The following is a 23591-nucleotide window of genomic DNA, read 5'->3' as shown; positions in this document are numbered from 1 at the left end:
CTTCTATTCTAATCTAAAGACAAAACAAAAACTACTACCCGATTCAACTACATCCCGAGGAAAAGAACCCATGCACAAACGAGGGATTATTACTATCTATCTATCTATCTATATAGTCCCTCAAAAAAATTGTCTAAGAGATCCATCATCAAGAAAAGTTCAGTCATTTCATTTTTATTTTTATTTTTATTTTTTTGTTAATATTAAATAAGGGGAAATACGAAAATAAAAAAAATTAAACACACGAACTAATTAGTTTATCTAATATTTACAACAACAACAACAACAACAACCCAGTATAATTCCACTAGTGGGGTTTGGGAAGGGTAGTGTGTACGCAGACCTTACCCCTACCCTGGGGTAGAGAGGCTGTTTCTAAATGACCCTCGGCATCCTTCACTCCAAGAACTCCTCACCTTGCTCTTGGGGTGACTCGAACTCACAACCTCTTGGTTGGAAGTGGAGGGTGCTTATAATCAGAGCAACCCACCTTGTCATGCATTGTCCCCAATGTATAGAGAATACCTTCCACCCCACACTTAGTTCATGCATTGTCCCCAATGTATATATAAATTCATAAACATAAAAACATGTAAGGTGGTAGGAAAAATACCCTGATCGGTCATCGTCATCGCCCTCATAGTCGAAAGCTCCATCTGTAGTTGTCATGTCCTCATTCTTAGCTCCCTCATCTGCATCATCATCATCATCATCATCATCATCATCATCGGACTTCTCTGGCTCGGCCTCGAAACACTGCGATGTGTTGATATCCTCATCCTCAGGGAGTCTTTGGCCAGGGCCAAGCCCAACCATTTGTTGGGCATGAGCATTGAGCGGAAAACGCTCCTTCATAATGGCCCTTTCCTCTGTAGTGGCCGGCCTTAGTAGGAGCAGTAGCTTTGTCCTTGCCTTTACCATCGTCTTTCTTAGGAGGCATATTCCTACCTACGCAAGTGAAAGTTCCTCAGTCATATAAAATATGAATCAAGTCAAAACATGGTCTTGCGACCCCACACTTAAGAGTTCATGATATGATGTTCAACCATTTTGAGGCTACTCAGACTTCACCTCTTTATTTTAGCATAAGAATCAAGCAATGGCAAAATGATCTTTACTACAATTGCGATGCATTTAGCTACCCGTGAGCCCACCTAAACTTTCAATTTGGAGTGGTGATAGGCAATATAGCACTAGTATTACAATCCCAGAGACTAGAACTCTATTGGGGACAAAGAATGCCTTTGAGGCATTTTGACAAACACATAGCGTTGCCTCACCCTCCCAAAATTGGCATGGGGATTTCATGTTATCATCCTTGTACACAACAACAATACCAATCCTATGGGTTTTATGGGATTAGGGCGAGCAAGCACATTGTTGCTATGAAGATATACCCAAAAGTTGTGGAATTGCATTACTTAACTCAATTCGAATTTTTGACAAAGAAAAGAGTTAGAAACATACCTTAGATGCTTAGGAGGGGGATTTTCTCTTTAATTGATGTTGCTATTGAGAGAATGAGTGGATGAATGAATGTCTTCAATGGTGCTTGTGTGTGAGGGAGAGGGGAAAATAGGATGGCAATATTGTGTTTTAACTAATGTGGGTGTGTGTTTGTGTGGTGTTTTAATAGAAACAAGTTAGAAGAAAATAAAAGAAAAGAAATTAAACGTCAAACTAACCTGGCGTCGCGAGCTATACATCGAGAGTGAGAGCAGGTGACGTGATGTTTGCCGCTAATTGGGCTACGCGAGGTTTGTCGCGAGGTGGAAGGGTGGCGACGCGAACTCTACTGCCATGTCCGCTATGCATTGGGCTGGGCAACACGAGGTACGCAACGATGTCTGTAGCATACACATGTGATTTTTATTTCGTGTTGTGCCCGACTCCAAGCGCAATGACTTCCCAACGTGCTCCATTACCTGTTCAAACACCAAGACTTAACTAAAACTTGTTAGTGACTAAAAACAAAGAGAAATTTCTAGTTAAGCTAAAATATATTACAAATTAGTTTGCCTTCCAACCAGCGCCTGATTTAACGTCGCGGCACGACGTGAATCAACTTTACCACTTTTCTCTCCACTTAGAAGATATGAATTGGGCACTTAACTTGGAATCAAGCTTGTGACCACGAACGGTAGGGGGTGGTAAGTATATGATCAAGCCAAACTTTAATTTTCTCGTTTTGCATTTCTTGGTTTTCTTTGAGGCATGTCATTGTGTGTTCTTGAATTTTCAAATTGCAATATGTATGGCTCTTGTCTTTTTTCTTTGAACTCCCATTTGGATTCACATGGTTCGATTTATATATCACCAAACAAGTCCAAAGTTGAAAAATGCTTGGAATGAGATAATTGCCTCCCCACTAGCAACTTTTTTCGGATTTTGACATCCTCTTTTTCTCCCGAACTAGAGTCATTTTTAACCATCTTTTCAACTAATCCGGTTGACTCTAATTCCAATTTTTTCTTGTCATCACCAACAATCATGGAGTCAGTTAGCAGATGTTCAATGCTTGATTCCTCAAAATAAAGCTCACTTTCTTCCTTGAAGTTGGACTTTTCCTGAACTCTTTCCACACTCTAAAGTTGGTGGGTATAATGAGCCTCAACCAATATTTTTATTTGATCTTTTAAGGTGCGGATATTCTCATCATTTTGAGTTAGTACTTATTTCAAGTCCTCGAGTGCCAAGTTGTGCTGCTCCTCGTTTTCAAAAATGGCCTCCAACATGAGTATCATTCTCTCATTTTTAGCATTTGAGAGTTCTTCTTGGTTTTGATCAAGTGCCAGAGAAGGATTTTCGACTTCAACCTCTAAGGAAGGTTCTTAACTATCATCCACTTTCGAGGGTTTTTGGACCTCTAAAGCTTCAAGCATTTCTCCCATTTGTAAGTTCAACCTTTCAAGCGCCAAATCATTTTGGAGACTATTTTCCAAAAGCTCTTCCAAGGCCTTCTACTCTTTGTTTCCTCCTTCAAGTAGGCATTCCATCATGAGTTTGAACTCTCCATTTTGACCATGCTCAATTTCTTTCACTTCCGCATCCCTATAATTATCATCACAAAAAGTAGAATCATCATAGCGGGGGGTCGGGGAAGGGAAGGACATATAAGCACAATTAGTCCAGTGACCATTTTGACCACCACACTTATCATATATACTCCACTCATGGGTTTGAGATTGTGCGCACAATCCGCCCCGAGAGAATTCAAATAATTTTGCCATGAGTGTGGACAGGGGTCATCAAGTATGAACAACTACCATACGATCAATTTTCATTATGCGATACCATTTTTTAAAACTAAGAAAATAAACAAGAAAATAATTAAGAAGATAAACAAAGATAAGAAAATAATAACATAAATATTCACAAGCTTGGACCAAACTAAGAATTCTAGCAATCTTTCTAATTGTAATTAATAACACCGTTAGTTCCCCGACAACAACGCCAAAATTTGATCACGCCCAACTATGCCTCCTAAGAGGTCTAGCGGTCGTTGCAAATATAATCCGGTTTACAAGTTCAGAGTCGAATCCCACGGGGAAATAACGTACTAATTACAACCAATAGTTTTGCATGAATTCAAGTAATCAACCTTTAGAAATATTATATAACGATATGAGAGTTTACTAATTAAGATCAAAGTAATTAAAAATGCAGTAATTTATAACTAATAAAGCAAATGTTATAAACAATATTTGAAAAAGTCTAAGATTATGATTTCCCATATTGTCAAATCTTTTCCGCTATGTTTCCTATAAGTTTGCCTAAATATTCTCTACCAATAATGAGTACTTTGATTGTCGTAGCTCTCTCGAGCAACTACCACAATTTACTAGACATATTCTCTCGAACTACGCTAGCTGACATTAATTTACCGCTCACTACGATCGCACCAAGACTTCGTTATCTCTAATCCCGTCTTTAAACCCTACGTATTGATCTCTCAACTACGTTAGGAGTGGTGTTGTTCAATATTGACCTAAATGTGTACTCTCTATCGAGTAATATACACACTACATAAGCACAGTTAATTGAGAGCTCTTCAATTAACAACAATGAAAATGTAGTTGAACAAGTAGAGAAAAATCAAAGGTAAATCTATGTTAAACGCAGTAGAAAATCATCCTCCAATAGGTTCCATCAAACCTTAGATAAGAGAGTTTAACTACTCATAAATAAAACAACAATCAACATAATGTTCAAACACATTAAACTACAAAGTAAAGAGATAAAGGAAGAGAAAACTCATTTGATTCTTGCTCCACGGTGCTTGGCAACCTTTTTCTTCTCCAAAATCGTGTCCAACCCTAGAATAACTCATTTGGGGAGTATTTATGTCAATCCCCGGGTCCAAATCCGGGATTGGATCTTTTAACTTGGGACTTTTAATTACCGTGTTATAGACCTCGCGAAGCCTGATCTGTAGCATGGTCAACCTGGCTATAGACCTCGCGAAGCCTGGCATATAGCACAATCGACCTGGCTATAGACCTAGCGATGCCTTGTCTATAGCACGGTCAACCTGGCTATAGACCTCGCGAAGCCTGATCTTTAGCACATTTTGGGTACTTGATGCTTTTTGGCTCTTTTCTTGCATTTTTGTCCTCTTTTTGTGCAACTTTCGTTCGATGACTTATTTCGATGTTCCTACACATAAAAGAACATAATTTAGCGCAATTGTCGCATAATAACTCACTAAACCAACAAAATATAGGGCGAGTAATGTGCTAAAAGTATAACATTTTGGCCTAACATTAGGTTTATACTCTAATTGGATGTTTTCCTTTTATATATAAACTCATGGGGGGTCAATAGGTTTGGTGGCCTAATGCCGAACTTTAATGAGAGGCTTTATTTTAAAAAAATATTTATTTATTTTTGTTTTAAGTCTATGTTTTTATCATTTTGAGGTGTAAAGTTGTAATTAATTTTTTATATTTTTTTTGTTCTAGTAATTTTTTAATTGATAATATAACTAATCCATTTATCAACATCATTTCATTAGCCAGGTTACGAAGAATTTATTCTTTGAAAAATCTTTCTCGGTTGAATTCGTCCCTTGTATTTGTGATGACCCAAAATATCATCTTTAAATTTAATAAGTAATTATGTATTCTAAAACCTCAAAAAGTACCATTTATCATTCCTCGACTTGCGTGCACAGTCCGTATAATTTTCTGAAAAGCTTTTATGTGAAAATGGATTAAAATATAAAATAGAGCTTTAAAATCTCAACTGAGTTGACTTTAGTCAACATTTTGAGAAAACAGACCCGGATTCATATTTTGACAATTCTTGTAGGTGCGCATCGTGATTTGGGACTTGGGCATATGCCCGTAACTGAATTCTGAGGTCCCTAACTCGAGATATGGAATTTTGATGAAAAATTAAAAGCTTGAAAGCTTAATAATTTTTAAGAATTTACTGATGTTGGATTTATTGACACCGGATAGGTATTTTGGTCCCGGAGCCTGGTATAGGTCCACTATAATATTTATGACTTGTGTGCCGAATTTGGTGAGAATCGGATTTGATTTGATGTGATTCGGACGTCCGGTTGTAAAAATATAAGTTTTAAAGTTTTTTTGAAAAATACCTTTGATTTGGTGTCCGATTCGTAGTTCTAGGTGTTATTTTGGCGATTTGATCGCGCGAGCAAGTTCATATGATATTTTAGGACTTGTGTGTATGTTTGGTTTTGAGCTCCGAGGGCTCGGGTGAGTTTTGGATAGGCTATGCGATGATTTTTAATTTAGAAAATCTGGATTTTGAGCTTCTGCTGTCATCTGGTGTATTGTGCTTCGCGATCGCGAAGGCATTCCTGAGATGGTGAAGAGAAAATTGTTAGTAGTGAGTTTTACCCTTCGTGTTCGCGAAGATAGGCATGCGATCGCACAAGGTAAACTCCAGTGCATTGCGAACGCAAGGGACCAGCTGCAATCACGTAGAAGGAAGGAAGGCAGAAGCTAGGCACGTCAATTGTGCTACGCGATCGCACAAGTAAGTACGCGGCCGCGTAAGGCTGGAAAAATGTACCCCGCAATCGCATGAGCATTTACGCGATCGCGTAGAATTAAAAGTTTGGGCAGCCAAAATGTTCTTCGCGTTCGCGAAGCCATTCCCGCGATCGTGAAGAGTAAAATGAACCTGGGAAAAAGTTGTTCTACGCGATCGCGAACGAATTTCTGCGATCGCGATGAGTAAAAATCCCAGAAACAGAACTTAAGTTGTGAAAATGTTGTTTCGACCCATTTTTAACTATTTTCCATTTTTGAGCTTGAGTAAGGCGATTCTTGATCGATTTTCACGGAAAAACATTGGGGTAAGTGTCCCTTATCCTATATTGATTATATTTCATGATTTCATAATCATTTATATTATGAATCCGTGAAATTTTGGAAGAAAAATCAGATTTTTATAAAATCTTCCAAAAACGAAAATTTAAGATTTGAAGGTCCATTTGACATCGGAAATGGATAATTTTTATATGGTTGGACTCGTCTCGGAATGGGTGTTCGAATTTCATACGTTTTTTTCGATATTTGAGACGTGGGTCCCATTGTCGAATATTTTTATGAATTTCGGATTTTTATCCGAAAAATTTGTAAATTTATATTGAATTAATTCATATGATTCGTATGGAGTATATCAAATTGTTTGTGAATAGATTTGAAGCTTTTGGAGACAAATTTAAAAGGAAAAGTTGTGGTTGAATAATTGATTGGAATTTACAAAACGAGGTAAGTGTCGTGGTTAACCTTTACTTGGGGGAATAGAACTCTTAAACTATTTGTTATGTGAAATGCATGTGAACGACGTATAGGCGAGGTGACGAGTGTCTATACGTCGCCAAATTAATTGTTTGCATAATTACTTGGAAAATCATAAATTATTTTAAATTATGAATTAATTATTATAATAATTGTTTCTCTCCTATTCCTTGCCAAATATTAATTCTTGAATTCCTACATTAATTGTTACATGCTACTTGAATTATGTGTCTTAATTGTTATTTGGCATTTAGCATATTAAATATTAAACTGTGTATTTTCTTCCTGATTTCTATAATAATTTGCTATTTGACATTGTTTGTTTCATGATTAAATCATAATTATTGTATGGCTTGTTGTCTTATAATTTCATATTAATTATTGCATTTATTGGGGGAAATTCCTTCTATAAGAATTGGTAAATGAATATATTAGAGGAGCGGGTTGCACGCCGCAACCGAATTAATTGAAATGAATATATTGGAGGATCGGGTTGCACGCCGCAACAGAATTGATTGAAATAAATATATTGGAGGATCGGGTTGCACGCCGCAACAGAATTGAATTGGTAAATGTATATATTGGAGGAGCGGGTTGCACGTCGCAACAGAATTGATTGAAATAAATATAATGGAGGATCGGGTTGCATGTCGCAACAGAATTTACTTTTATATATTTTGACACACCTCAACGAAAATTCTGGCTCCGCCACTATTCCCTCCCTCACTATCTATATATTAGAGTGAAATCAATATGTAAAGCAAGACGTATACGCTATAGTTCAGTACCTATAAGTGGTTCATATATGAATCGATTCAACTTAACGATACATTCAAACGTCAATTCATGTGTCAAATACGCTGCTAATTTTTGTGTGCTAGAAACCTATTTAGACAACAATAAACGTGCTTTCACCTTGAGCTTTCCTTTCAGTACTTTTTTCACGGCAAGAAAATGTCTTCCGGTAAATACTTACCCGGCCGTTTACATCAAACAAACCCAACTTATCATGATTAAGTTATTTATGTAGTGAAGATATACATTAATTAACAATGATTAAGTTATAGAAATGCATATACAAACACATGTTATATCCACAGTTATCGTGAAGTTAAGATTTTTAATTTAAAATTTTAGGACAAATAAGTACTGGCTAATCTCCAAATAGCATCCCGAGAATGACTACCTGTGCACTTGCCCCTTTCTTTTTTGTGAAAATGACACTGAGTAGCCACTTTTAAGCATGTTGTTTAAAATATATCCACAGTTTACAATACATTTAAAGATTAGCCACTTTCGCTCAAACTTTATGACACAACGTCCTAGAGTTTAAACCTCAAAGTTCAAATTTCAGGACATCGTATCCTAAAGTTAGAAAAATTGTGTTTAGAAATTCGAATCTTATGTCTTGAATTTTAAATTAGTAGTTCATAAATTTAGAGTACTTAGTCCTGAATTTTAAATTAGCAGCTAAAAAATTGAGGACACTAAATCCTAAATTTTCAAATTCAGGATACTTAGTTATGAAGTTTGGGTGAATTGGCTAATCTTTAAATATATTGTAAATTATAAATATATTTTAAATAGCAGACTTAAAAGTGGCTATTGCTGCACTTCGCCCTTCTTTTTAGCTTTGGGCCTTTGGCCCATTCAATTTCCTACCAATTATTGCTGCGGCCTTTATGTTGTTGCATTTCTTCTCTTCTAGAGCATACAAGGGAAGATGGAATTCCAAAATTCTCATCTTGAGTATTCCCAAATGTATCAAAAAATTATGCTTCATTTGGGAATTAAAAGTGATAATATATAATGACCTTAAGTTGACTTACAATAATAGTTGGCTCTTTATAGCAATATTAATATAGTAATTTGAAAAATATAATAATACAACTAATAACCTATTATATGAGCGTTTTTTTAAATTTACTTAGATGAGCATTATTTTTTCTATGATTTTCGTTATATAAGGGGTTTAAATGATAAATTTTATAATATAAAGATCATTAAGTGTTTGGTTTAAGTGATATCCATCATATGAGAGATTTAAGGGTTTGATTTACAAATACATAGAATATCTGTAGTTGAGTTATATTATAAGGGGTAATTTGCTCAAAAAAACAAATGCGCAGTCGGGTCATGATAATAAATATGACGGCTCAATCACAGCCGTCGAAAAAATCACGAGGGGAAAATAAAATGACCTTGAAAATGGCGGGAAAAATCCACCATTTTTTCTCTGCACTTTGCTCTCTCACTTGCCCTTCTCTTCTCCACTGAATAACATTCATTTTACAGATAAACATATTATGGAGAAATACTTGGCTTCTTCAGATCTCTCTTCGATAAATCCTAAAGCCAGTAAAAGGTAACTCCTTTTTCTTTTTATTTATTTTTTAAATTTGGTGAAATTTGTAAAATAGAATAAAAAGGGATACTTTTTCTTAATTTGAGGTCACAATGGAAGAGAAGTCTAGTGGAATTAAATGGAAAATTTGATCGAAAGTACCAGCATGATGTTTCTGGGTTACTCATGCAATCTTATTCAGAGGTCAGTTATGTGTGTGTGTGTGTTTCCTTCAATTTTGACTATTGTATTTTAGTTGCTCAATTAATGTTTAAATTTTTTTGGTTGTTTTCTAAGGTTATGGCATTACCTCATACTTATCACATCAATGGAGCACCTTGTCAAACACATGTACTGTTAATCTATGCCTTTCTTTTAGTTTTCTTTTTGTTCAATTTGTTGCTAAACTGTTGTAAGTTTATCATCATGTAGTATAATTTTTGAAAAAGGTAAGATCAATTTTTTCTTGTTGACACTAAATTTCATAAGTTTTAATTAAGAAAGCTTGCTACTTTGCACAAATTACTCCTTCCGTCCCGGAGTTTAAGAGAAAGAGATCTTTTTTTTTAAAAATTTGTGGTTTAAAACCATTCATAGATATTTTTGTAGCTATAAATCATCTCATTGAAGGTAAAATAAAAAGATTAAAGTTAAATTGCTTCTAAATATAGAAAAACATTTCTTTTTGAAATGGAAGTGCAACAATAACAACAACAACAATAACCCAGTGTAATCCCACAAGTGGGGTATGGGGAGAGTAGTGAGTACACATACCTTACCCCTACCCCGAGGGAGTAGAGAGGTTGTTTCCGAAAGACCATTGGTTCAAGAATGCGAACAAAGGCATTAAATCAATACCATCAACAGAAACTATAGAAATAATAACAACATAAGCACCAGAAAATAGATGAGAAGCAATAACAATAACAAGTAAATAAGGCTCGGTACTATGTAAAACGGAAGAATAGTGTAAACACAACATTAACCACCAGCAGTCTAAGACAAAACCCTATCAGACTAGTTTCTCACCCGGTACGAAGTAGAAAAATGCTCAACTAGCTCCTAACCTACAACCCTAATGCTCGACCTCCACACTTCTTATCAAGGGATATGTACTCAGAAATGGAAGTGCATCACATAAATTGGGTCGGAGGGAGTATTAGTGTATACTTTGACGCCCTTTTTTGAAAAGTTAAATATCTCTAATGCGGTCTTCGTCACTTATTCTTATGTGAGCTTCCAGGTGAACTGGTTTCTTGGTGGTGCTGGTTCTGACTATAGTCAAAATCCGTCAGGCGGGTACTGTCTTCTTTTGATTTGTTTTCATTTATTTGGTTGTTTGATTGATGGAGCAATTAAATTATTACTTGTGTCCGAGTCTTGTCTTGTTAATGGCCCTTCTCTTGATTTCATTTCTTTCTGCTTCCAGAGAGGGTATCTCAGCTTTGGAATTTGATAAAAAGGTAACTGCTGGATTATTAATCTTTTGAACTTGATCTGAAGCATTGTTATTTCTTTTTTCCCCCTCAAGTTTGTTGTGTTCTTCCTTGTCTTGGAACTATTTGGCTGCTATGATTTTTTGCTTTATCTCTTGGTCTTTTTTTGTTCTTCCAGTAGATGCTTTTTAAGTATGCTGCTATCTTGCATAGAATTTCAATTTCCGTCTCATTTCCATGTAATTACTTGGGAATTCGGATTAACTGTAAACAATGGCAAAAGAGAAGCTTCTTGTATCCTTGTGCATACTCATCAAAACTGAGAGAACACATCTTGTTCTACAGGCTGTTCAAGTTTGAAATTTGAGACAGCAACAAGATATTTTTTCTTAGTCTATATCATCTCATGCCAGATAGAATAACCTCTCAAGCAGTTGACCCTGTAAATAAGTGTTCCCCATATCAATCCAATTTAGGCAGAAATGGCCGACATGAAAGTTAGAACGTTGTGTTGGCTAAATAGAAGTAAGATATGGTATCAGAATGTTCTTCATCATACGTTATGAATCCAAATCAGGTGTTAGATCAACATAACTGTGTATTCCTGCGACAAGTTAGAGAGGCGAATAGTTTAATGCTAGTTATTAAATAGTTCAGTCAGTATTATTGATTCTATAAGAATGAAATACATAAAACTGTTGAATTTTCATCTTCAGCTGTCTCAATTACATGACAAACTCAACCTTGATTACTGAGTCTGATCAGGATTCTACATAATTCGGCCACTTAGTTGTGTTGGTGTGTGCCCCTGACCCTGAAGGTCCATTATCCATACTGCTAAGCCAACACATCATCTGTTTGCGACTTGAAGACTAGTCATTGTCTATTACAATTTTGTTTACAATTACAATCTGTTAGCTGTTCAAACAGTTCTTCTTAACCATACTCTTCCCTTTCTCTAATACTCCCTCCGTTTCAATTTATGTGAACCTATTTCCTTTTAGGTCCGTGCCAAAAAGAATGACCTCTTTCCTTATTTGGAAACAATTTACCTTTATGCAATGATTTATAGCCACATAAAATATATGTGCCTCATTTTGCACCACAAGTTCAAAAGTCTTCTCTCTTTTCCGAAACTCCGTGCCCAGTCAAATGAGTTCACATAAATTGAAATAGAGGGAGTAATAAGCAACAGGAATCTAACAAACTCGCAGTTAGAGTTCTTGTTGTACTTTTTTCTTTTTGCTGCTTGAGCAACACTCAGCATGCCTTTTCTCCCTTCAAGATACCTATTATACTGGGAGATGCCTATTACTGGAATTTAATGGTGATTGGTGAAGGTTTTAAGTTCTGGTGAATTTCTTATAAGCAGAAGATAGTAAACGTGGTGGAGCTGTGGCTCGGGCAGAATTGGTAAGAAAGAATGGGAAGACCATGGTAGTTAGCTGCTTTTGAGTAGGACAGCCAAATAAGAAAGAAGAAAAGGAAGTCGTGTGCGAAAGATGATGAGAAACTGTTAGATGTTATTAAGTTCACTGTATTTTCAATAGCGGGGATGTAGAGAACCATAAACTTCATTATGGATTTCTCCACCTCAATTATTTTAGTGTTGCATTTTTTGTTTTCTTAAGGAACTATCAAGGGAAGAGGTTTCTTTTCATAACCGTAGACAAACTTATAATTTATGCTTGCTTTAGGATTACCTTATCCTATGCCTGTCGGTCCCTTCTCTTAAATTATCTCCTTCTGTTCTTCAATTCGTCATATTTTATTGCATCTTCATTTTTGGCAGGGCGTATATCTAGCATCAGTGACTAAATCAGGTTGCTTAACTGTGCATGACTATGAGAGTCTCTATTGTGATGGTAAGATATAAGTTTCTTCATCATATGTATTTGTTCTTAAATTTATGTTCCCGAGAATTTGTTGTCTAACCATTCTGATCGTATTAAATGGGGTTGAGTGAACACAAGACTCTTTTAGTTTGATAAGTCTGTAGGAGTTGTCTGTGTTTACAAAGTTGGGCCTTATTCTGCTAGCCAGTTTTAGTGGTATACAGTATGAACATGCAGATTAAAAACACTGCTGGATTAGATTAGGTTAAGCTGATAAAAGATTTAAACTATGCATTTTCATGTGTAAATTTAGTTAACTCTGGAATTATTCCAGGTTTGTTTTGTCTACAATTTTTTGGGTGATGATGTGCTAGAGATATTTGACCCTTTGTCCATGGTAACTTTGCCAGAAAGCTATACCTAGTTAACAAAGTCAGCTTGACTTTTTTATGAGGATGAACACGAGAGAGATAGAAGGGGGAAGTAAGTGTTTACTCATCTGCAGTATTCCATATATAAAAAAAAGAAGGAAGGAAGAAGATCTTATTATCAGTCTTTATGGATCCTACAAGTAAGTTAGGAGAGAGTTTCTTTGGACGGGCTACTATAAGACTAGATACTTTTTATGTACTTGTGTCTGCACCCGAAGTCTTGGACATATTCTGCTGTTGAGTTACACCCATTTCCTGCTAAAATTTTTGTAGGACACTAATGTTAATTGGAAGCAAGACAATTTCCCTTGCAATTATCCACAAGATCATACTATTCACTTGCTATCAAATTCATACTTTTATACTCACATTTAGTGATGAATAAAACCAACTCTTTTACCTTTCTTATATTGTGATTGTTTATGCATGCATTTTCCCACGGTGTAGGTGTTCCTAAGAAATTTATTCAGTGCTGGAATTCTAACTATGAGAAAGATATTTCGAAACATAATTCAGCCTCCGCATCTCGAGTTGTTTAATGAAACAGGATAAATTTTTTCCCTAAACTTGCCACAAGTGCAGATGTTCGAGGATAACTGTTCCGGTTCCACGATAAGATCATGGATATTGAAAGATCAAACTGGACAAGCACTGCATGCTTTGCCTTTTGATGTAGTTCATTATTGAGCTACTTCTTACAAAATGTTGTGGAATTTGAACACTTCATATAGGCTCAAAAGAGGATGAAACAAAGCAGTTGCTGCACATTTCTACTGGTCAACAACTTGATGTTGTTCGATGGAATGTTTCCAATCAAGATGAGGTTTGAGCACTTTCCCACTACAAGATTTTATGCATCGGAAAAGTTCAATCTTTCTTCAGTTTTTGATAGCTTAAATATCATGATTTGAAGTTTATCATTTGAAGTTGATACCGTATAGGAAAATTTGGTGAAGTTGTTGAAAGAGTAGTGCAGCAAGTAGAAAATGAGAAAAAAAGAAGATAAACTGAGTAGCAGTGGATCAATTACCAAGATTCTTGGTAGGAAAGCTAAGAACTTAATAGCAGTCTCAGTAAAACATAGGAAAAAGATAACCCAAAAGGTGAATAGAAAGCTCCAAATTATAATCCCTTAGGCCTTTAGTAAAATAATGCTAAATTTCAAGGAATACCCTTTAGTTAAGTCTATGTTACATAAACTCTTTGTTTTTTTAGATGTAAGTTGCACAGTCATGATGTGGTTATTAGTACTGCCTATGGGTCTTTAAATGATACCAAAGACCTGCTAAAACTAAAGATACTTGTGTTAGATTCATACACCAATGCGATTGTTACGACCTAGTCCATGTAGCCTAAATGTAGCTTAGAAACTCGTTAAAGAGTGCCTAAGACTAACAAAACACAATTTGATATTTAGGTTCAAGAGAATCATTTTTTGTCCGCTTTGCACCGCATAATTCTCTGTAGCTGATAGGAAAGTTTCCCTTTAAGATCTGTTTTTTTTTTTTTTTTTCAAATTGATCAGCTTTTGCATCTTGTTCTAGCTGGAATGTATGACTTTTAGTTGGACTTTAGAATTAATACTTCTTATTTTTTCATTATCAGGTTGCAAGCACATCTATGAAAAGTTCTGAAGTATGTATATTTGACATTGGCTATGTATCCTCAGAACCTGTTGAAGTAAGTACCATCTTCTGTTTCACTAGAGTTTCAAATAATTACATTTTGTAATGTGGTGTCGCTCCGCTCCCTCCTTCATAGTTATCTACATTTGATTAGCCACAGGGCCCAAAAGTGTTGATGAAGTAGTTAACTCGTAATCATTGAAGCTTATTAACATAAAGTGGGTCTCACTTCACAAATAATGTGAAACTGAAAACACAGGAACTTTGTGGTTTTCTATTTGGTGAAGAGTGGCTGCTTTTCTTCCCCCTCCCCCCCCCCCCATTTTGGTTACCTTCTCAAAAAAAAAAAAAAAAGAATTTGTCTGTCAATTTAGTAACTTGGCACATCTATGAGAAAAATAGAAGAAGTGGCTGGATTTCAGTTTGATACCCTTTTCCTGTGTTCCAGGTTTAAGTCAAATTGAATTTACAAAGGAGCATTTCTGTTATCTAAGCTCATCAGTTCAGAAGGCTCTGAATCCCCGTTGTCGGGAGAAATTAATTTACTTTAAGAACCGTAGTTTGACAATTGGAGATGTTTTTAATTTTACCTATCAAGGTGTGAACTGATAAAATTGTAGGTTACTGAACTTTTACTTAGGACATGAACCTGGACAAGTGTAATTAGTTGTGTCATCTAGAGCTGGATCAACCAATTCTTCTCGGATTTTTATTGTGTTATTTGCGAATAAGTAATTAAACTATAAATTAGGCTGATAAAGGATCTTTAAGAAACCAGGCATTGGTACTAGTGTCTTTGAAGTCAGTCCACCATTACAAGGAAATTCCCTATAGCTCAGTCTGAACTCTGAAGAAGCTGAGAATGAGTGATCTGAGAAGTTATTTGTCTATGCTGGTTAAACTGACAGAGATAGATAATAACACAAGAACTATGTCAAGTATGCATAGAACTTTATCAAAAAAGTTTGCGTGGAACTCCCTGTTCATATAGATGCATATTATGCAGATATCTTTCATGTGCCTAATATTTTCAGCAAACCCAAGGAGCAAGTATTGTGGCTGGCTTATTTCTTTTGCTTATAGTACTTTTTGATAAGCACAAGAATAAAATTTCCTACTAAAATTTTTTCCTACTAAAATTTGTTCTTTTGCCTTTATAATTTGTGCAGGTGTTAAAGAAAAGGCCTACTATCTCCGTTCATGGATATAATGTTCATAAAGGTTTCTCTGATATAGCATTTTGTTCCAATGATGATTCAAGGTTAGCCAAATAGCCTTCTTTTAGCAGTTATTTCACTCTAGTAAATATATTTATAAATTATCAGTTGCTAAAAGATGAACTTAACTTTGGAGAGCCAATGCTAAAGCTAGGAAATAATGATGGAACTTCTTTATCGAGGCTTTAAGAGATTTGGCTGTTCTAATTTGCCTTAAAGTAAGGCTAAGTTTGGTAAAGCATCAATTTTCTGTTAATTTTACATAATTTTTTGATGATGTACAACCTTAAACTATGTTTTTGTAACATGTAGTGTATATATATCTTTCCTTATTTTAAGTATAATTATTTAGTAGAGTTTTAGGTTTATAGTTCCCTAACGAAAAATTTTCCGCATTTATTTTAGGCCCTAATGAATAATAATATGCTTGCTTCTTCAGGTTGCTTGCTTCTGATGTTTCTGGTGTAATAAATATATGGGATAGAAGAGCGAGTGATCTTCCATGTCTTGAGCTAGCAACCAATTCTAGTAGTCCTCTTAACAGTATCAAATTGAATGCTGATGATCAGGTTACTATTCAGTTGGAATCTTCTTTAGCCATCAATAACTTTATAGCCTTGGTAAAGTAATTCTTCTTTTCCTCTTCCCAAGACTGTAGCATCTCATTGCTTTCTCTTCTCAAAGGTTATTTTTGGAGCTAGCAAGCAGGGGACCATCTACATGTGGGATATTCGTGGTGGAAGATCGTCTACAGCTTTCCAAAATAACAGAGTGGTAGTAGTATTCCGTTAATGTTCTTTATGCTAGGCTGCCAAGTAGCTCATGGTAGAGCATGTAGGAAAATAGTTTATTGCTTTCTTGTCCATATAGATTTAAATAGTTGACTAGTACAATATCCAATGCTCTTTTTTTCTTCCATTGTAAGTTCTCATCACTCTGTAGTTACGAACTTTAGTTGATCTAAAGAGTTAAAGGACCTCTGGTGGTTGGTGTTATATGTTATATTTATGCCATCAATAAGTAGAACATGAGAAATTAAATGATCTAGGGTTCCCGATGACTTGTGTAAATTCTTAATAGTGTCTAATAGAGATCTTTTTGGTTTCCCAGATAAGTTATTCTCCTATAACAGCAGTGAAATTAGCATCTGAGCTAGAGAAAATTGCTTCTTTGAAGGTATGTTAACTTCTAAGTCATGTTAGCTAGCCATTGACTTTTTGCACAACTAAAGTGGCGTTATCTACTCTCTCCAATTTCACAAATATATTGTCATTTGTGATTCTTCTTGGTATACTGTTGAGTCCCACTGGTGTGGGAGTTTTGGGGTTGAGTTAGGCCCAAGGTCCATTTATCATGGTATCAGAGTCAGACCGACCCAATTTATTGTTATCGATGTTGGTTCCCCATTTATGTTGTCCATGCTCCAGTTTGTAGGCCTGGCGTGGGGGCTGCGGTACATGTTGAGTCCCACATCGGTGGGTGTGGGAGGCCATTTGTCTCCTTATATGGCCTTGCGTAATCCTCACCTCATGAGCCACCTTTTGGGGTTGAGTTAGGCCCAAGGTCCATTTATCGTATACATTTGGTCGTGCCAAGTAGGGCATTGAGGTAGTATATTGCATGTCTAAAGCACATGGCAGATCTATCACAGACTGCTAGTTATCTTCTCTTTTTGGGAGGCTAATTATCTATTTTCAGATATTCTTATCTATAGCTTTTTCCATAATTTCCGTACACTTTTTATTACTATCTTATTCACGACATCACTTTACAGGCTCAGTCAAATATAGTTTCCAAGGAAATACACTCCATCGATATAAATCCATCTTGCCAATATCAACTGGCATTTCATCTTGATGATGGTTGGTAAGTTGGAAAGAAAATGCGTAGACTTTTATTCGTTTTATTTCTTGATGTATTTGTCAATCCAATGTGTTCAATTATACATTGTTTATTACAGATGTGACCCCTGTAGATTAGAAGCTTTGTCTTGGTTCTTCTTTCTTTCTCTCTTCTGTGGATATCTATAATCAAAATAGATGAGTAAATTGCTGGAAAAAGAAAATCATACTGTAAAAGAAGCAAACTAAAACATATTGATAAACATTTATATGACACTATGTTACCACAGTATAGACCTCAAAGGCCTGACATATATAATCAGTGACTCCTTACTAAGGGGGGAACATGTAGTTTCTTTCTTGGTCTAGTTATTGAATTTTATAAACTTATTATATTGCCATTTTAGCAAATTTTCGGATAATATACAGCTTTTATTTATGTATATTTCTTGTGATAAATGATGATTTCATCTATGAGAATTGATAGCTGATTATATGCAAAAAATGTGGTGCACGGTGGACTGATGGAAATGTTAATATACCTCGAGCTCATTTACCATTTGTCGAATTTTATGTTTTCACCCCTTCTATGCACATAAAACTCATTTAGAAAGGTTCTGCCTGACTCATGGCTGTTTTCTCAGAATAAAACATCCAGCATAGGACCTGTAACTGATTAGATTGCCATACTGCGTGCTTCTGCTGATTTTACCAGATCATTTTTGCTGGGCAACCCCTTGTACTTGTCGTATCAAGCAGCCATGAATATCCCATACAGGTCTCGAGTACACATGCTAAAGTGTGAAATTTTTTGTCTCAACATATACTTGGGTGCAACATTTGTTTCTTGGTCCTCACCATTTTAGCTGTTACTATCAGTGTTGTCAAAAGCGAAAAGCTCTAAAAAGCGCTCCAGGTCTATTGGGGCTTTAAGCACAAAGCGCAATTAAAATGTGGGCTTTAGTAAAAAAAGGCGCAATGATGGAAAAAATAAATACATATGTAATTCAAGAAGAAAGAGTAACAAATTCACTCATAATGTTTGACTTAACAACTGATGCACTTATTTTTCAATTATTATTGTTGTTTAGTACTGCTCTATCAAGATAGAACTTATGGGCAATAAGGCACACGCCTTAATGCTTTGCTTACACTGAAGCGCAGCTTAAGCGAGGCGAAGCGTGCTCCCTGAGCTTTTCTGAGCTTCAGGGCTTAAGCGCGCCTTAAATGAGCCTTTGACAACACTGGTTACTATCAATAACCAAATGTGACATACTACAACAATCTCACGCTTACTTGTTTTACTATTGATATACATATCACTCCTTATAAGTAATATCTTGTTAGATGAGTGTCATTGTTTTTGGGTTTTCTACAGGTCAGGTGTTTTGGATGTCCACAGTTTGAAAGTCACACATATTCATTGTCCCCCTCCACCCTGGCTGTGAGTACACGGCCTTATCTTAGTTCACACTATCTCTAACTGGAGATTTGTTAATAACTTTTGACTTACATTTATTTGTCTTCTTCCTGAGCGTAGGGATGCCTTCAATGATTTGGCTAACTTACACTGCTTACGGAAACCTTCATGGCTACCAGCATATTCGGTAAGCTTAATCCTTCTGCTGCACATACTCTTTCAGTTCCGCCCGAGTTGTATTCATGCACATGATATTCATTTTTGTTGAGCTGGTTCTTTTAAAAAGTTATTGCATCCAAAATAGTGGTTTCTTTTATCTCTACATATATGATATATCAACCTGAAAAAAAGAACTTATATGATATACCAATGTTTTGATCAGTGTTTTAAAAGGCATGGGCGTAAGGCGAGGCGTTTTACATATGCCTCAGCGAGGCGTAAGCCCCGAGGCACGTATGGGTATTTAATTTTTAATATTTTATAAAATAATATAATTACAGTAAATATTTATAAACAAGTAAAATTGCATAAAAATTGAAGAAAACTATAAATATGTGAAAAATATATATATAGATGTGCTCCATCCAACAAAAAACTAGTCAAAACAATATATTATACGCTACTTACAAGCACAAGTAACTTGAGTCGAAAAGAATAAAGTTTTCTATATGGAGGAACAAAAAGGATGACTAACCTGCAATTGAACTTTGAATTTGCTGCTATGAAGGAGAATGAAGTTCTCTTTGTATTTGTAAAAAATAAATTGAATATTAGTTGCTTTTGGGAGATATTAGCAGACTAGCGGACAAGATAAAGAATTGAGAATGACCTTAAATTAGGGCTTCAATCAATAAAAAAGGTCTTGACTTTTAAATTTAATACATTTCAGTTCCTTTTTAAAACTTTTGAGTAATTACAAGCTGACTTTTGAGAATTTGGGTATTATATGAAGGACGTATTCAACAAATTTTGTTTTAATTTGAAAAAGTCTCTGGGGCTTACGCCTCACTACAAAAATGCACCTCAAACGCCCGGGCGTACGCCTCGAACGCCCGGGCATACGCCCCGAATTGCTGGGCGTACGCCTCTTGAGACTTTCGCCCCACACCATCGCCTCGGGACATTTTTGGTGCGCCTCGCCCCAGGGCTCGCCCCGAAAACGCCTTTTAAAACACTGATTTTGATCTCATACAACACTTGGCCATGCCAAATATTGGTATGGACAGGGGTTCTGTCTCTAATTTGCTATCTGTTTGAAAGTTGAGTGAATGAGTGGAATCAGTTGGCCTTTCTATTTTCTAGTGGTGTACTCATCAGTTTCCTATTTTAACAGGAAATCCTTTGGCATCGTTCCTACTAGAGTTCAAAAAAGTGAATAATATAAGAAAACTCATGAGAGTAGCAGGAGATAATAGTAGTTTTGTTTTCCTTTTTCAATTTAAAATTTTAGAACTTCAATAGCTGATTGTTTTCTTTTGATTCTTGACCCGAACATGGTGATATCCTGATCACCTCTCGGTTGATAAAATCATGATAGGGAATGCCGATAAAACCAGCTTCATTGCTTCTCTAATGTGGATGAAAGAAATTGATCTGTTTTACTTGACTGCATTAAACCAACATTGACACCATAAGAAACCAGTATTCTTGGTAGCTAGTTGAATTGTGCATGACGAAACTAGAGAGGAAATACTGCTATTTGGGGTAGGATTATATCTTAGTAAGTTGTTTCTATGTGTCTATAAGCCCTGTTTCAAACGCTGTTTTACAATGATGTCGATCATCCTTTTACTTTTATTCTTGCTTCTTTTTGGGTGGCTGCATGGGGGATAGAGGTAAAGGGAGAGTGCTTTATGAAGGCTGTTTGGAGATGCCACATGCTGTTCATTTTTGCATGGAAGTGAAATTGATGGTCCGGTTGTTATATGCAGCTTTCACTTCTTTAGTGTTTGATTTACATGTATGTTTTCTTCAAATAGAATCTTTTGCTGGAATGTGAGTTCTTATGTTCTACTGAAGTTGCTTTTGCTGCAGACTTATGTGGTTGGATCATTATCAAGTAACGGGCTCTATCTGTTGGATTTCTATTCAGATTGTAGCTCCCCTTGCCATGTGGATTTCAAGTAAGTTTCGGTTTTCTTTTCAGGATCATCTTTTTCCTTTGACATAATTGCATTAGATGGCCATAGTGTGGAATGTTTTCAGGATCATAATTGCATTAGACTAATTGCATTAGTCTCAACGTACTTGATGCAGACCTTTACATATGATTGCTTTGATGTCCATAGTGGACTGTTTTGATTTTATGTTTTTACTTTCAACGTACTTGATGCTGATTTTTAAACGTGATTGCTTTTGTGTCTTCGATTCTTAACTGGCCAACTTGACAAAATCTGGGGGACTCAATGTTTTTCATTTTGCTTTGAGAATACAAGCTTATATGGGCATTCTTCTTATAGTGAGGAGATGCAAGAGCTTTGCGGAGTAAAGAGCCAGCATAAGCAAAATCAGTTCATTCCAACATCTGAAGGTGTTACTGCATGTATTGCTCATCCCTTGACTGGAACCATTTTGGTCGGAACTAAGGTCTGTATTCTGAGGATTCACCTTACTTGATGGACCTTATTTGCTGGTTATGCTCAAAATACTTCCATATATATATATATATATATATATATGAAGCCTTTGTACCTCATGTCTTTGTAACGTACTCCTTTTGGCCCAATTTGCATTACATGAATTCTATGGTATGTTACAGAATGTTTTACGTCATGCCATTTATAATGTTTATTATATTTATATATACCACTTTCACAAGTTTCAAGAACTTCAAATAATTAATCATTTTCAAATTTGATGTTATGTTTCCTCTATCAGCAACCTTCCTTCAATTTTATTTTAACATTTTCTTCTACTGCTTTATGTAATATACAAGTCACAGCAATATTTTAAAGACAACAAGGGTGCTACTGGCCACCCAATGCAGCAGGTAAGGGGCAGTCGGCTGTAGAGTCTAGTGCTACCACCTCTCTTTTGGATCATCCTGTGGTTTCTTTTAGATGCAGTTGCTTTGGAGGCAGCCGTGCCCTTAACTCTGCTTTGTCTGCCACGAATATAAGTTAATCTGAGACTCATTTTGGAGGGGATTTTGATTTTGAAAAGAAATAAATAGAATTTGAAATGCTTGTAGTCTCTGGAAACCTCTTATAGTCATTGTCTTATTTATTGCTTATATAATTAGAGTGCTGTTAAGGTATTGCATATTTCGAAACAGCATTCTGGAAAAAATGTAATTATATGAGCATACATTCCAATTTGATGCTAATTTTCTGTTCTAACAAGTCATTATTTCCTCCTATGGATGCAGCATTCTTCGCTTTTGGTGATTTCACAAACAGGAGGCAAGTCATTTCAAGGAGCATATGATTCTCCAAGTCTTGAAGGCAATCTCCGAAGCACCAGCTAAATCTTGCTCGCATGCTTATACACACATCTACCACACTTGAGTTGTTCTGTGGTGCATCGTAACAAGTGCAGCAGGAAAATTGACGGTGCATCAGCTTTAGACAATGTGTGAAGTTTGTGTTAAAAGGCAAGGTCTCTAACCACATATACTGTGGAAGTGTATGAAGGAGTGCTTAGAGGGGCAGGCAGATATTGTTCCAGTTTCTTTATGACTTAAAACAACATAGAAGAGTTATTCTCGGAACATGTTATCCGATCTGAATGATTTGCTGAAGTTGAAGGATCTCTGCAATCCTTGAGCAAGTGAAGGAGGTGAAAGAAATCTAGCCTTCAAGTTTATGCTTGTGGTGGCGTAAGTCGGCTATCCTCTTTCTTTCAACGGTTCAATCTTGTCTAACTCTTTTCATACGTGGCATTGAAATGAAAAATCCTTCTTTGGGCATATGATACAATGTTAATTTTAGCACAAGTTTACTCCTGTTCTTATTTGTTTACCAATTACTACTGTAGGGATGGATGTAGTATGTCAGCAGGATTGAACTATATATATAGTTAAACAAATTTATCAAGAAATATATTTTTACGAATATCTATACCAACTGACTTAAAATTTTGGATTGCCTTTGACATTTTCCATTTCTCAGTTTTCATGCTACACTTGACACTCTTTCCTTTGTACTTATAGCATGTGCATTCATTCATTATTGTGCTTTAGCAAGGTATTGGTTGCCTGCAATTTCCAGAAGTTGCACCATTCTCAATATTTGAAATAGTTACACACTCCTGCTTATGGGGGTTTTAAAACTGAGTTCTGTTCCAAATTGATGTTTACTTTGTATTATTCTCAAGCAATATAGTCTATTTTATACAATTTCTTTTTTTGGGGGCAAAGTGGTGTTGGGATTGATGACTAATTTCTAAATAACAGCCCTGAAAAATGGCTACCTGGTATCATTTCTACGCATTTAGGATCTGTCAAAGATTATGATATAGTTATGCTTTGCTTTTGACTTGAATACAAATAAAAGAAAAAAGAAAGGCGATCTTAACATCGAAAATAAGACTTTTTTTTGGCACCCAAGGGTATGGCCTAGTGGTCAATGAAGTGGGTGAGAATTATGAGGTCTCAGGTTCAAATCCCAGCGGAGGCAAATACTTGATGATTTCTTCCCATCTATCCAAGTCTTGGTGGATAGAG

The 23591-nt window shown here is 35.8% G+C and overlaps 1 protein-coding gene across 1 annotated transcript; it reads left to right on the top strand.

The window, feature by feature from the left end:
• Positions 1-8801: 8801 nt before the first annotated feature.
• Positions 8802-22984, top strand: LOC107821680 (uncharacterized). Its single transcript, XM_016648116.2, has 18 exons — positions 8802-9144; positions 9231-9327; positions 9421-9474; positions 10367-10422; positions 10553-10586; positions 12352-12424; positions 13557-13648; positions 14431-14505; positions 15620-15711; positions 16107-16236; positions 16352-16441; positions 16778-16843; positions 17442-17533; positions 18887-18952; positions 19049-19115; positions 20963-21051; positions 21388-21514; positions 22296-22984. Exons 1-18 carry the CDS (start codon positions 9086-9088, stop codon positions 22392-22394), a joined length of 1458 nt encoding a protein of 485 aa, XP_016503602.1. The 5' UTR covers positions 8802-9085; the 3' UTR covers positions 22395-22984.
• Positions 22985-23591: the final 607 nt, after the last annotated feature.

This window comes from Nicotiana tabacum, chromosome 9, assembly GCF_000715075.1.
Source record: "Nicotiana tabacum cultivar K326 chromosome 9, ASM71507v2, whole genome shotgun sequence".
NCBI classification, from domain to species: domain Eukaryota; kingdom Viridiplantae; phylum Streptophyta; class Magnoliopsida; order Solanales; family Solanaceae; genus Nicotiana; species Nicotiana tabacum.
This window is presented reverse-complemented; position numbering and strand designations above follow the sequence as displayed.